Source organism: Gracilinanus agilis, chromosome 2, assembly GCF_016433145.1.
Source record: "Gracilinanus agilis isolate LMUSP501 chromosome 2, AgileGrace, whole genome shotgun sequence".
NCBI classification, from domain to species: domain Eukaryota; kingdom Metazoa; phylum Chordata; class Mammalia; order Didelphimorphia; family Didelphidae; genus Gracilinanus; species Gracilinanus agilis.
The window spans coordinates 719,704,394-719,717,975 of NC_058131.1; the positions used below are offsets into that span (position 1 = coordinate 719,704,394).

Consider the following 13,582-nt stretch of genomic DNA (forward strand, 5'->3'; position numbering starts at 1 on the left):
TCCCTGTCACTCGAAGTTTATTCCCAGAGGAATTGGTCTGTGGATTTCAACTTCCTTCTTGGCAGTAGAACTGCTGCTGAGCTTTCCAGGGTCCTGACTAGCCTGGTCTCTGAGCTCACCTGTCTCTAGAATGTAATCCTCCTAAGGGGAACTTCCCCGACTCTGGGAGGACAATATTAGGGAAAATGGCAATAATATTGATCATATTATATCATTTTCTGCATCTTATCACGTCATGGCATATCCTGAAATAGTATATGCTTTTGCGAAATACTTCCCCACAAATCCAATTTCTTCTGGAATTTGTCTAATTGCAGAGCTTGTTTTAGCAATGGGGCCCTCCTGACTCTCCTCCAGTGTCCATGACTAGCAATGAACTACCAAGGAAGAGAACGGACCAGGGTCTAATGGCCATGAATGAGGAACTTAGTGGCTAGGGAAAGAGGGGTCTTGAGTTGGATCCTGAAGCAGCCTCCTAGCCCCATGACAGAGCGAATGACAAGGCCATACCTTCATCCTATTCTCTCTCAGTTATGTGTGAGTGGAACCACTCACCAGGGACCTGAGACAAGTGGTGGGGCTTGATCTAGGCTGGATAATGTTTCTTTCAGTCTTTAAATGAAGCAAAGCTACCCAGTTCCCATTATCTATGCATATTAACATCAGTTAAGTAGCTTGTTTATGGAGCTTCAGGTATGGGTTGAAGGAGACAAGTTTGTCATACCAGGGCCTAGGTAATAACGATGAGGTCAGTAGTCCTGGGTGAGGAAATGGGAATATTTTTACCTTTCTGGCATTTCTGTGCATACTAAGGGGGTATCAAAGACCAAAACAGCAAGGAGGTCAGGATTCAGGAGGCAAGCTATGGTCAGTAAGAGGCAGGGTAAATGGGTCAGAAGCAAGGAAAACAGACAAGAAAGACAATGCATTGGGTTCAGTCATGGGACCCTAGCCCTCAGAATAGGGAGGGGACTCGGAAGCATCTAATCCAACCTGAATCTCAGCAAGAATATCTTCTGAAGAATTTCTCTGAAGTAAAGATCAGGGCTTTGTTTGGAGACCTCCAGGGAGCACAGAATTCATCTCTCTCTTTTTTAAACCCTTACCTTCTGCCTTAGAATCAATACTTATGTATTGGTTCCAAGACAGAAGAGTGGTAAGGGCTAGCCAATGGGGGTTAAGTGACTTGCCCAGGATCACACAGCTAGGACACATCTGAGGCCAGATTTGAACCTAGGACTTCCTGTCTCTAGGCTTGGCTCTCAGGCTCTGAACTACCCAGTTGCCCCCATGGAATTTATTTATTTTGGAATTTATTTCCTGGAGCAGCCCATTCCATTGGGACAGAGCTTAAATTGTTGGCAACTGAAATGTGCCTCTTTGCTACCTCTGTGCATTCTTCGGACCTTGCCCTCTGTGGCCAACAGAATCACATAGAATTCTCCTTCTACATCACAGTGCCTGGGTGAGCTTCAAATACTTCAAGACTTTCCTGTGTCTTCTTCCTTGATTCAGGCTCCCCAGTTCTTTCCATTCATTCTCATTTGGCAAAACCTTCAGTACTGTTTCCCTTCTATTTGTCTAAACAAAGAGTCAGAAGCAAGCTGGCTACTGGAATTGGAGGACTTGAACAAGGAATGTGGTCAAATAGGAACCAGGAGTGCTGCCAGGCTCATGTTGGAAAGAAACGCTGTTGCATGAGGAAAAGCTCTCTACAAAAGCCCTGGGTCAAACTCCATTTAGCTCAATAAGCTTTGTAGCATTCTTAGCTCTGTTGCTTACTACATGGGTGCTTTCTTGAATGACTCACTCTCCTCTCTGGGCATTAGTTTCTTCCACTGTAACATGAAGGAAATGGACTTACATGTTCCCTTTTGGCTCAATGATTCCACTTCGGATAGAATCAGAGAGGGCCCAGCTTGATAAAGAATCTTGGCATTTCTGAGGGAAGGAAAGCTTCATGAGCTCAAGATCAGTTTTTCTTTGGCAGGCTTCCCCCACCAGGGCCTAAACACTATGGCCAAAAGAAGGCACTTAAAGACTTATTGACTGATCCACACAAGCAAGAGATTGTTTGGAGTTGGACATCTTTCATTTTCTGTGAAGATGGACTCCAAAACTAAACGTGGCAGGCCTGGGACTTTCAGCCAGTGATAACAGAGAACTCAGCCAAGCCACCCAGTAACTCATTCATTCATCCCAGACAACTCTTAAGTACCCAATGAGTAGAGTAGGTTGAGGTAGCAATTCGATGTTTCTAAAAGAGAGAACGCCCACCCTCAAGTAAGGACGAGCTTCTAGTCTAGTGGATAATGAAGAAGGCTCAAAACTCTGGCCAGAAGTAGCAAAACCTCAAGTCTGGCATACAAGACCCAAATGCATAGGTAGAGTAAGAAGCTGCCTACACTCCAGAGGAGTGGGAAGCCCCATAAATAGGTCTCCCACCTGCCTCATCTGCCTTTCTTTTGAGTTAAGCCTCTGGAATTCCCTATTAAAATACAAATATGATGCTGAAACCTTAACCCAGAAACATCCATGACCCTGAGCTTTATCCAATAGCTTCTGGCTTCCTAGACTCGATCCAAAGGAATGGCATGATAATGCCTAGTTGGGGGAAGGTATAAATAGGTCAAAGTTAAGTGACTTGCTCAGAATGGGATACTGAAATACCAAATCCAGAAATGGGAAACAAATGGCATGGGGAAGATGTAAAAAAAAAAAAAAAGAGGGTCACTAAAAGGAAGGTCAGGATTTGAGAACAGGAAGAGGCTTTAGAGGCCACCGGGGCTCTTTCCCTCACTGAGCAGAGGCTGTGCCATGACCAGGAGAGTAATGAATTAGAAGTCAGGGTAATCTGAGCTGCAGTTTTCTCATCTATCAAAGAAGAAAAATAAAATCTGGTTCTGTGTTTCAAAGGATTGTGAGAATCTATTGAAATAACCCATTTTAAAATGTCTTTTTAAAGTTTTGAGTTATGTATAGAGGTTAGCTAATACTATCATAGCAGGTGGTGAAATAGAGAGAATGTGGGACCTGGAGCCAGGAATTCCTGAGTTCAAACCCTGCCTCAGACATTTACTTATCATTTATCCTCTCTGCCTCAGTTTCCTCATCTGTAAAATAGGGATAAAGTAGCCCCTACTTTGCAGGGCTATTATGAGGATCAAAAGAGATACTCATAAAGCAATTTTAAAGCATTTTGAAAATCTTAAAGTGCTATGTAAATGCCTAGTGTCCTGTTGTGTGCCCCTAACTACTTCTCTACCCACTGCTGGGGGTTTGGTCAGAAAGCTTCCTGATCAAAAAGTTCAGAGAAAAAAAGCAGGGTATTGGAATGAGATTAGCCAAGACCGGGGGTTTTGACTTATTTTATGGGTGTTTTGCCTCTCCTTACTTAAATGATGGTTGTCTCCCTCTGAGAATAGAAGCTCCTTGAGAGAGGAGTCTGTTTCACTTTTCTCTTTGTATTCCTGGGGGCTTAACACTGGCTTAATAACGGAGTGCTTTAACACAAGAACACTATAAAGGTCTCTGAAGAGCTTTGGTATTGATTGTGAGATGTGGGAAGACTCTGACACCGGACCATGCAGCCTGCATCCAAGAAGGCACTGTGCTGTATGAGAAAATCAGGACTGCAGAAGCTCCAAAGAACCATGAGATGAGCAAATGTAGTGAGAGTCATTTCCAGCCCCCAAAATCTTTGGGGAACTGAATGGCCTGAAGCAAGTCACTTCTCTTTGGACCAATGCCCTAACCAACAAAAGGAGAGGATTGCATTAGAAGATCTGCAAGGGTTTTGCTAGCCCCACATCAGTGATCCTACTGCAAAAGGAGAGTCACCTTGGAGAGCACCCTGCTATGTGAATAATGGCGCTGAGAAAACTGGCATCTTGTGAAACCCCCAAAGCTAACTGAATACTTCCCGACTCACCATTGCCTGCATACATGGTGTCAACTATGATTTTTGCTTCTTGAATCATTATTGATTTCACATCTAGAAATCACATACCTTCAATACGGCCTCCAAGAAGGGGTAAATTTTTGTGGGAGGGTTTTTACTCCGCTTCAGTGACACAACTGGACCCAAGCCAAAAAACATCTTGATTCTTTGAGCCAACTTTGGATTGATGGAGAATAATATGAAACCTGGAAGAGAACAAGAGATTCATTGTTAGGCTGTTCTTGGTTAAGGTTAAAGTCCTTCTTTACCAACAGAAGGCAAACTCAAAGGTTGCAAGAATGAGAATCCCAAAGAGAAGAGGAGAGCCTAGTGGGGTTGTGGGGTGTGTCAGGGGCCTCTTTGGCCACCTGGTGAAGTCTCCCCAGAATCTCATTTTTGAATACAAAAAAACAATAGAATAACAAAGGAAACAGATACATTGAAATAAAGTTGTAGTTTTTCCAGCCAAGTTCACAGACCTCTTGTATTATATACCCAGTGGGCCCCAAGTTAAAAATCCATTGCCTAGAGGAAAATGAGGCTCAGAAAAGGCAACAACTTGTCCAAGGGCACATAACTTTTGATTAGCTGATTTGGAACTACTGAGAACAGAAAAGTGCAAAGGAAAGTTGAGTTCAACTTTCTACTTTGGAGAAATCTCCATAGGGGAAACCGGATTCAAGAAGAAATGGAAGATTTGTCTAGGAGTCTATGGGATAACCTGAACTTTTTTATAATTCCAAGGGAATGAAAAGGTTTAATCAACTGTCCCTGGAGGCTCTGTAAATGGCTGCATGATCTACAATCAAGGACCATTTCCCAGCCTGCCTTGGGGAAGCTATCTGACTCTTGTAGGCCAGACTGTGCTCTAGATTTGCACACCCATCACTGCTATCTGTGACTTTGGGGTCAACATTTTAGGATCCCACTATCATAAGGGTAGAGCTTGGTTTTCTGTTTTTCATTAGCTCCATCTCTTAGAATCAAGGTTTAAATTTTATCAGGGAAATAACTCAAATTCAGCTTAAGGAAAGGGAGAACCTGGAAAACTGTTAGGTTTGAGACAAACCAAGAGGCCCTGGGCCCAAAAGAGATTAGGAGGGAGGGCATCATCATGATAATGAATAGTTAGCCTATATGGCTCTGAAGATGCCTCAGAGAATGACAGAACCTCAGAGGAGGAAGGTGTCTCAGGGGCCCCCTTATACAAGCTGCATATGAATAAGAATTCCTTCAACTTTCTACCTGACAAGTGGTCCTCAAGCCTTTGTTTGAAGAGCTCCAGTGAGAGGGAAGTGCCTGCAGCCTGATACAGACCATTGGATAGTTGATATTTTTAAGAAGTGACAAAACATGGAAGTTTACTCCTTCTCAAGCTTATACGATATCCCTCTTTATAAAGTCACTAGAATGAAGATTCACCCTCAAGGATGATTCACAGTTTCCATACCAGAATTCCATCTGACTTATTTCACTCTTGTTTCAACCAAGCTAGTGCCTATGTGGATGATATAAAAAGTGAGTATCTTTGGGACTCTGTGGAATATGACTTGTACATTCCCAAGAAAATGTCTCTCATGGCAAAAGTGATATACACATGATTGCAATAAGCAACATCACATGCTTTAAAACCAATGAAGGCATGGAAAAGTGACTTAATTGCTGGCAGACCACTCAGCCATTCCGTGTGAGAGTATACCTTCCTCTTCTCACTGGGCTTGCAATAAAGACATCTCTTTGTGTCTCAAAAAAAAAGTGTTGCCTTATGTCAAATCTGAATGTGTCTTTCTGAAAGTTCCTTCCTTGGCCCCTGGCTATGCTCTGTAAAGCAAAGCAGAACAAACCTAATCTCCTTCCAGGTGAGAGAGCCCTTCAAATACTTCTTTCTTTGAATCTTCAGCACTTAACACATATGCGCTCAGTAAGTGCCAGTTGATTGGCTGGCTGACAGATATGTATTTCTAAGTCTGTTCTTCGAACTTAACATACCACATGTCTTCAACTAATTTTCTTTCCTAAGGGGACATTCTGTTTACAGATGGGGAGAAGAAAAGGACATTGGTGTGAGAATCCTGGCTTGACATATTTCTGAGGATATAAGAGAAAAAAGAAGCTTGGATAAATATAATGAACAGACTTTTTTGATGACAGCAGCTCAGCAACAGGAGCACAGTCCTTGAGGTCAACCATGCATTGTTTTCAATCACTTATACATATCTCTGTTTCTTTTTCTAGGGGGTTAGAAGATATAATTTAGAAACTATAAATCACAAATTATTTGAGGAATATAAGGAATCTGTAGACTCTTAGTTTGTATTGTGATGGGTAGAACTATGGACTTTGAGTTTCTCAACCTGATTTAGGGATAAATTTCAACTCAAGAGGAAACTCCAATTCCAGATGTTAGAAGCCAAATGAGATGGGGATCCAAAAAATGAAAAGCCACAGCAGTAGCTAGAAAAGAGAAGCTGATGGAGACCTACACAAGTGGATACTGGTCCCTGCTGCTTGAAAGAAGTCCAGAAGAGAATCAGAAACACTTGTCTCTGGAAGGTACCTGACAAAAGCCACATAGTCTCTGAAATACTGCTAGAATCTGATTGGAGGAAGCAGAACCCTTGCTGAATGAAGAGCTGGCTGGCTTGTCTGAGATGCTGGGTTTTTTTGTTTTTGTTTTTTTTTAGCACATCTACAGTTTAAGAGCACCAATAAATCCTACAGTGGATCTGGAACTGTCTTGATTGGAGGAGAGTCTGGTGGTTACTGGGAGTTTATTGGGAAAAGTGGTCTTCTTGCTGTAGGTAAATGTGGCTGGGCTTGTTCGGATTTCTATTTAGTGCCATCTATATAACCTGAGATGCCAGGCATTTTTGATGACTCTCCCCAATGTCTAGAAATCTCTCTCTCCTCATCTACGCTTCTTGGCTTCATTCAAGTTTCACCCAAAGACTCACATTCTGCAAGAAGCCTTCTCTGATCCTACTTAATTCTAGCATCTTCCTTCTATGAATATTTCCAATCTGTCCTGTCGATAACTTTTCTGTATATATTTTGCAAGTTGGCTCCTCCATTAGACTACGACCTCCTTGAGAGCCAAGACTGTTTTTTTACCTTTCTTTTTAAACAACTCCAGCCCTTAGTATAATGCCCCACACATAATGGAGTCTCAGTAATGCTTGTTTACCAGCTGAAAGAGGAGAATACCTTCAGAGACTAGAGACAATACTTGAGAAGCTTCAAAAGTCTCAGGTTTAAGGGAACTTCTTGTCACTGAAATACCTGCTTCAATGGCCAGACTTAGGGCTACTGTTTCATTGAAAGAATAAAATGCTGTGCTTTGTAAAAAAGCTGAATTATCTTCCCTGAACCTCTACATTCTAAAGTTAACTGAAAAGAGACTTCATCCAGCAAGAGAGCAGGGAACTCTTCCTCAGAGGAGCAAGTACCACGAGGAGCATCACTCCCTAAGAAAGATCACCATAGCCCTGTTTACCTTGGATTCCATTAATGCTGTGTAAAAGAATGTCCTGCTTTCACTTTCTTAAGTAACTATTTCATGTTTGAGAGCTCACGCTATTATGATTGATTCATGGTACTTTGGTAGCATGATGTTTAAAGGCATCATTATCAGTATGAGTGGGTGGGTAATTGTCCCACCCACCAGGCTTGATTATTTAGAATGTGATGCCAGGAAGTGAGATACCTTGTTTGTTTATCTTACAATTTCCCCATCAAATGAGTACATTCCAGCTGGGTCTCTTCAAACAAAGACTGAGTCCAGGATTAGTTACTCTCTGATTCCATCCCTCACCTCCTACAGGAGATTGCCCAGAGAGGAGAGAGGCTGAAAACCACCCAATGCCCTAACCCACCCATCAGCCTACACATACCAATGGTGGTACCCTGGGAATGGCCCACGTAATACAGTTGCTCCTGCCCAGTTTTCTTCACAATGAAATCAATGGTGGCAGGGAGATCATACTTAGCCATTTCATCAAAACTGCCAAAGAAAGAGAGAAATGAAGCTGGAGGCAAATCTTGACTGTAGCATCTGCTTTTAAACAAATGAATATTTGCTGATAGACTCAATTTAAGTAAGATCTCTAGGGCGTTGCTCATGGGTCCTCTCTACTGAGGCAGGTCTCATTTTCCCTTCAGTTTCAGGAGGTGGGGGATATAGCTAGTGCCAAATATTCTTCTGGGAACCAAATTTCTAGTAGGGAACCCTGAAGCTTGACTAGGCTACTCCCCAGAGAACAGATGCATTTTCCTCATTCTCTCCTGAGCCTGCCTTTGGGAGTTTCAGGCCATTTCTGCACAATGAAGAAGCATCAGGGGAGTAAAGATGATAACCTTTAGCTTTGGTGAAACATTATGATTTTTAAAAACTTGCCCTGTTAGTTCCCCGCTGTCAGGAACTCCCAGTGACTAAATCCCCTCTGCCCAGGCATATCAGGAACCGCCCTATTATTTATAAGCTTAGGCAGGTCTAGCTATTTGTTTGTTTGTTTGTTTGTTTGTTTGTTTGTTTGTTTGTTTAAAAAATGATTCACAAAGTAAAAATGTATCTTCTTCACTCAATTGAGATATTAAATTACTTGCTCAGGGTCACCCAGTCAGTATGCAACTAAGGCAAGACTTGAACACAGGTCTCTCTAACTTTGAGACTAGCTCTCTATCTGCTATGCCAAGTTTCCTCTCATTACCACTAAAGTGTTTTCAAAATGGGGTCTGGCAACTAGTATTTGGAATATTTTAATACCTGTATTTCCACATAACAAGTTGCCTTAGTAACCCTACTTATTTTACATATTTAAAAACATTATTACGAGGACTCCGTAGGTTTAAAAAAAGGAAGGGGTGTCCATGACACAGAAGACATTAAGAGCCCCTGTTAAAAACTTTGGATTTACTTTTCTAGATGTCCATGCTTGTAGACCTCTTCGAGACTCAGAAAGCTAAAATTATCCAATTCTGAACAGCCAGTACTCCCAAATACCCAAGATCCCCAAATGGGACTTTAAAGTCCATCAGGGAGGGTAGGTACCTCTCATCTTCCTTATCTGTCTACCTCCTTAGTCTTGCTCAGAGCTGTGCCCTGAGTAGGCTCTTAATTTGGGGGAAATTAGCTGGAATGAAATGCAAGAAACAGTATTTCTAACCAATAAGAATGCACCAAAAATTGAGTGAAATCGTGTCATTTTCAGAGACAGAATTTCCCTGTCTGTATCATTGAAGTATTCTGGCAAAAGTGACTCCAGTGTTTGGTGCTTTCCCTTTGGAGATTATTAGTATGAGAACTGTTCATATTTAAAGCTCAGGTCCAGGAACTTATTACAAAAACTCCATCCCTACTGATGCTAAGCCCTCAACAGGATATGGGATATGGCCCTCTGGGCTGTGGAAGGGAGCCTTGTGCTGACCACATTTACATGTGAGGGAGGATTTGGCTGTGTGTCCTAATAGACCAAGAAAACTCAAGCCCAAATTACATCCTGGCAGATTGTTTAAGAATATGTGTCTATCCAAGTGATCACCCTAGTATAAATATCAATAATATGGGAATAGGTCTTGATCAGTGACATGTGTAAAACCCAGTGGAATTGCTTGTTGGCTACGGGAGGGGAGTGGGAGGAGGGGAGAAAAGAATATGACTCTTGGAAGCATGGGAAAATATTCTTAATTAATTATATAAAATTCCCCCCCCCCAAAAAAAAAGAATATATGTCTAAGGTGGCTAGGTAGCTCAGTGGATAGAGCTCAAGGTCTGGAATCAGAAGGATGTAGGTTCAGATTTGGCCTCAGATACTTCATAGCTGTGTGACTCTGGACAAGTCGCTTACTCCTTAATGCTTTTTTGCCTTGGAACTGATGCTTATATAAATTCTAAGGCAGAGGTAAGGGTTCAAAATGTGACTAGTTCAGGGATTCCCCTGTATTCTTCCAGGTACCTCTTTAAATAGCTCCACCCTGATGAGATGAATGAACACAGCTTTTGAAATCAGATGATTTGAATTTAAATCTGGCCTCTGTCATACTAACTGTATAGCTGTGGACAAGTCACTTTCCCTCACTGAGCCTCACTCTCCTCATTTATTACAGAATAGTTTAGATCAGATGAAATCTAAGTTTCTTTTTCACTCCAGTTCCTGTCAAATCTCCTTGTCTATCCTCTATCTCTCTCTTGAACCATACCAACTTCCAGCTGGACATCTCCACCTGGATGCCCCATGGACATCACAAATTCAAAATGACTAAAGCATAACTTGGTGCATTTCCTTCCCTAAGATGGATCTCCAGGGGCCCAGAAAGCCTATGCTAACATTCCATTCTAGGCTATTCATCTGTCCTAAATGAAAATTGCTGTCTCGTTACAGATCAGATAATGATGTTCATTGATGGATGTCAGTCAGCAAGTGGAACCAGGTAAAGGTAGATATGCCCTCCTCTGATGCTGAGCTACTCCTACTCTGTTTCCAACTCCTACTCTGTTTCCAACTCCTATGATTAAATAGGCCTTAATCATAGAGTCAGAGGATTTAGATTTAGAAGAGAGAGTTTTTATGGTCCTTTGGGTCCTTCACCTTCTGTTGTTCCCCTTCTCCCCTATTCCACACTCAGTCTCCCTTTCTGTCACCACCACCCCAACCCCCATTCTCTCTTCCTTTGCTTCAGTTTTTCATGAGGAGCTTGCTGGCCCTTCTCCTTGCCAAGGCTAATTCTTATACTTCTATTCTGGCTTTTCACCTCTTGATATTCCTTCTCTCTCATTTTCCATTTCTCTTTATCCAATGGTTCCTCATCACTTATATCCATGCCCTACCTCTGGTCTCTCTCCTCCTTACAAATATATCCGCCTGACCCTGCCACATCTTCAAGTTATTGTACCGAAATCTTTTCTCCCTTCCCCAGCCAAACTACTAGAAAAGGTTGCCTGTACTCATCACTGCCATCTCCTCACCCACCACTTAATTCTCAGTCCATAAATCTTGAATTCATCCTGGAGAAGACAATGAGTGTGGGTATGTGGGTGTACACGTGTGCACACATGCATATGACAGGAAGAGAGAGACAGAGAGAGAATCATGGAAGAGGGATTAGGCAATTCCTTAACCAATAAAGCCAACAACATTTGCTAAATCCTGATCCTTCTTTGTTATAGAGGCTGTGACTCCCAGATACTAAAGGGGCAGAACATGGAAGGAAAAAGGAAGAGTAGAAATTTGATTTTTTTTTTCTGATTTCAGGCAGGGTGTAGAGATTATCTAAATAAAAACTGAAAAGAACTTTTAAAACCCTATCATTCCATTACACATTTTTACAGCAAAGGAAAGCAAGGCTCGGAAAAGGAAGTGACTGATCTAAGATCCTCCATGATTAGCAGAGCCCAGACTCAGATCTAGGTCAGACCCAAGCTTCCAAACCAGCACTGCTCATCCACCAGGGCCTCATGTATTTGAAGTGTACTCTTTCATGGAGAAGGAATACGTTTAGATTAGGACCACACTTAGAGGAAACTAAAGGGAGATCCCATTCATTGTCTTTCTACCTGAAAGCCCAGAACTCTTTGGAGTTTGGAGACAAGGACACATGTCTCTGAGACCAGGTGTTTCCCCGGCTGTTCCCCAACCACACGTCAAAACCAGCATCTGCCAGGATATAGGCCAGACTGTTGTAGGGCAGGTTGGCAATCCAGTTAAAAGCAGTTGCAAGCAAACCATGTTGCAAATACACGACAGGACGACCAGGATCTGTACAAAGGAAGAGGAGTAAAATCACTTGAAGAAGGTCCAGATCACTTCCAAAGACTCCCTCCAAACTGATTCCTAAGGATGCAGGAGGGAGAAGGAAGAAAGAGAGTGAGACAGGAACAGATAGAAAGAAAGCGAGGTGGAGAGACAGAGACAGAGGAAGGAAGAGAGGCAGAGACAAAGATAGAAAGAGAGGGAGGGAAAATATACACACAGAGAGGGAGAGTCAGAAAGAGAGAGAGGGAGGGAGAAAGGAAGAGATACACATAAAAACAAAGAGAGAGGAAGAGAAGCAGACAGAAAGAGATACGCAGACAGAGAGAAGGAAAGAGAAAAAAGGAAGGGAAGAGAGAGAGACAGACAGAGAGAAAGGAGGAGAGGCAGAGACTGAGACAGAGAAAAAGAGACAGAGACAGAGAGGTCATAGAATACAATCCTTTCATTTTATAGGAGATGACATAGAAACCCAGAGACAGAAAGGAATTTGCCCAGGTCTCCCCAGGCAACAAGCAGGAAGGACAGGATTAATAGCCATGCCCTCTGACTTCAAAGCCAAAATTCTTTTCACTATGTCTACCTATCTCCTACTAGAAGGTGTAGCCCCACATTGTCAGGGCCTTTTTGATTCTGATTTTGCCTAACATCATTCCTCTTTGTGGTGGTTAGTAACCACTTCCTAAGACTCCATGTTAAAGAGAAGTCCATAATCTTCATTGGCAGAGGGAATTTCCTGATCAAGAGTCCTTTATACCATTGCATAAATGAGGAAGCTGAAGTTAAAAGTTAAAGAGACTTGGCCAAGCTTGTTTCAGCTGGACGTTGAACCTTGGTCTCTTGACTCAAGGCCTAATATCTTTCACCCAAACTCTACTACTGAAGTTATTTCAGGGCATCTGGTCACTGTAGTTTCAGATCCCATTTTATTTTAAATTTAAAAATAAATTTAAAAAAAATTTTGGTAGTAGAAGAGAATTCAGAAGCATTTGACTCCACTTAGCCCTGACCAGAAATACTTGGATCTTCACCTGGCCTGAGAAATTAATTCCTTCATCTTATAATTATGGCCATGGGACTAAGTTATGCTGCTTGGTAAAGAAATGACTGCAAATACTCTGCCTCCCCTCCAATCCTTACACATACCCACTCACCCATCGTTCTGTCCATCAATGCACTCCCCACCCATCTCTCCACCTGCCCATCCATAATCCATCTATCCCATCCATCTAGTTTCTACATTGAGTATCTTACCATCTACCCTTGTCTCCTTATTCTTTTTTCCTCCCCACTCCCCATCTTCTACTTCTTACTCTTGAAACAGTATTTTGACTAACTTTCTACCATTGCTCCTGGGAAGGATGTAATAATCAACTGACTAGTTCAAGGATCCATTTGCCATCCCTGTGACTCCCCAGCCTCAACCTCCTTACTTTGCCTCCACTTCCATATAGGTTGATCTGGAACAGTGATTCCCAAAGTGGGCACCACTGCCCCCTGGTGGATGCTGCAGCAATCCAGGAGAAGCGGTGATGGCCACAGGTGCATTTGGGGGCGGTGAATAACTGTAAGGGGGTGGTGATAGTATGTGATAGGGGGCATTAAGTAATATTTTTTCTGGAAATAGGGCGGTAGGCCAAAAAAGTTTGGGAACCACTGATCTAGAAGACTGAAATCCAAGCTCTTCATGAGGACAGATCAGATTTTTCTTACATCTGGAAGGTGGCCTACTGTCTCCTCAGAGTACATCCTTAATAAATACTTTTACATCCTAAATAAATACTTAATAAATTCATTCAAAGGGCTCCATTGGTTTTTGCTTAGAGACCTCTGATGAGAAAGGAACTCATTCTCTTTGAAGTCCATTCTATTTTAAGGCAGCTCCTCAAGTTAGGAA

The 13,582-nt window shown here is 42.3% G+C and overlaps 1 protein-coding gene across 1 annotated transcript in view; it reads right to left on the bottom strand.

Moving 5' to 3' along the window:
• The window catches only part of LOC123234444 (lipase member K-like), a 31,572-nt gene that overhangs the window by 16,023 nt on the left and 1,967 nt on the right, over positions 1-13,582 (bottom strand). The window contains exons 3-5 of the mRNA XM_044660344.1: positions 11,490-11,691; positions 7,831-7,940; positions 4,010-4,146 (exon numbers count right to left, since the gene is read on the bottom strand). Coding sequence (XP_044516279.1) covers positions 4,010-4,146; positions 7,831-7,940; positions 11,490-11,691 — 449 coding nt within the window. The remainder of the gene's footprint in view (positions 1-4,009; positions 4,147-7,830; positions 7,941-11,489; positions 11,692-13,582) is intronic.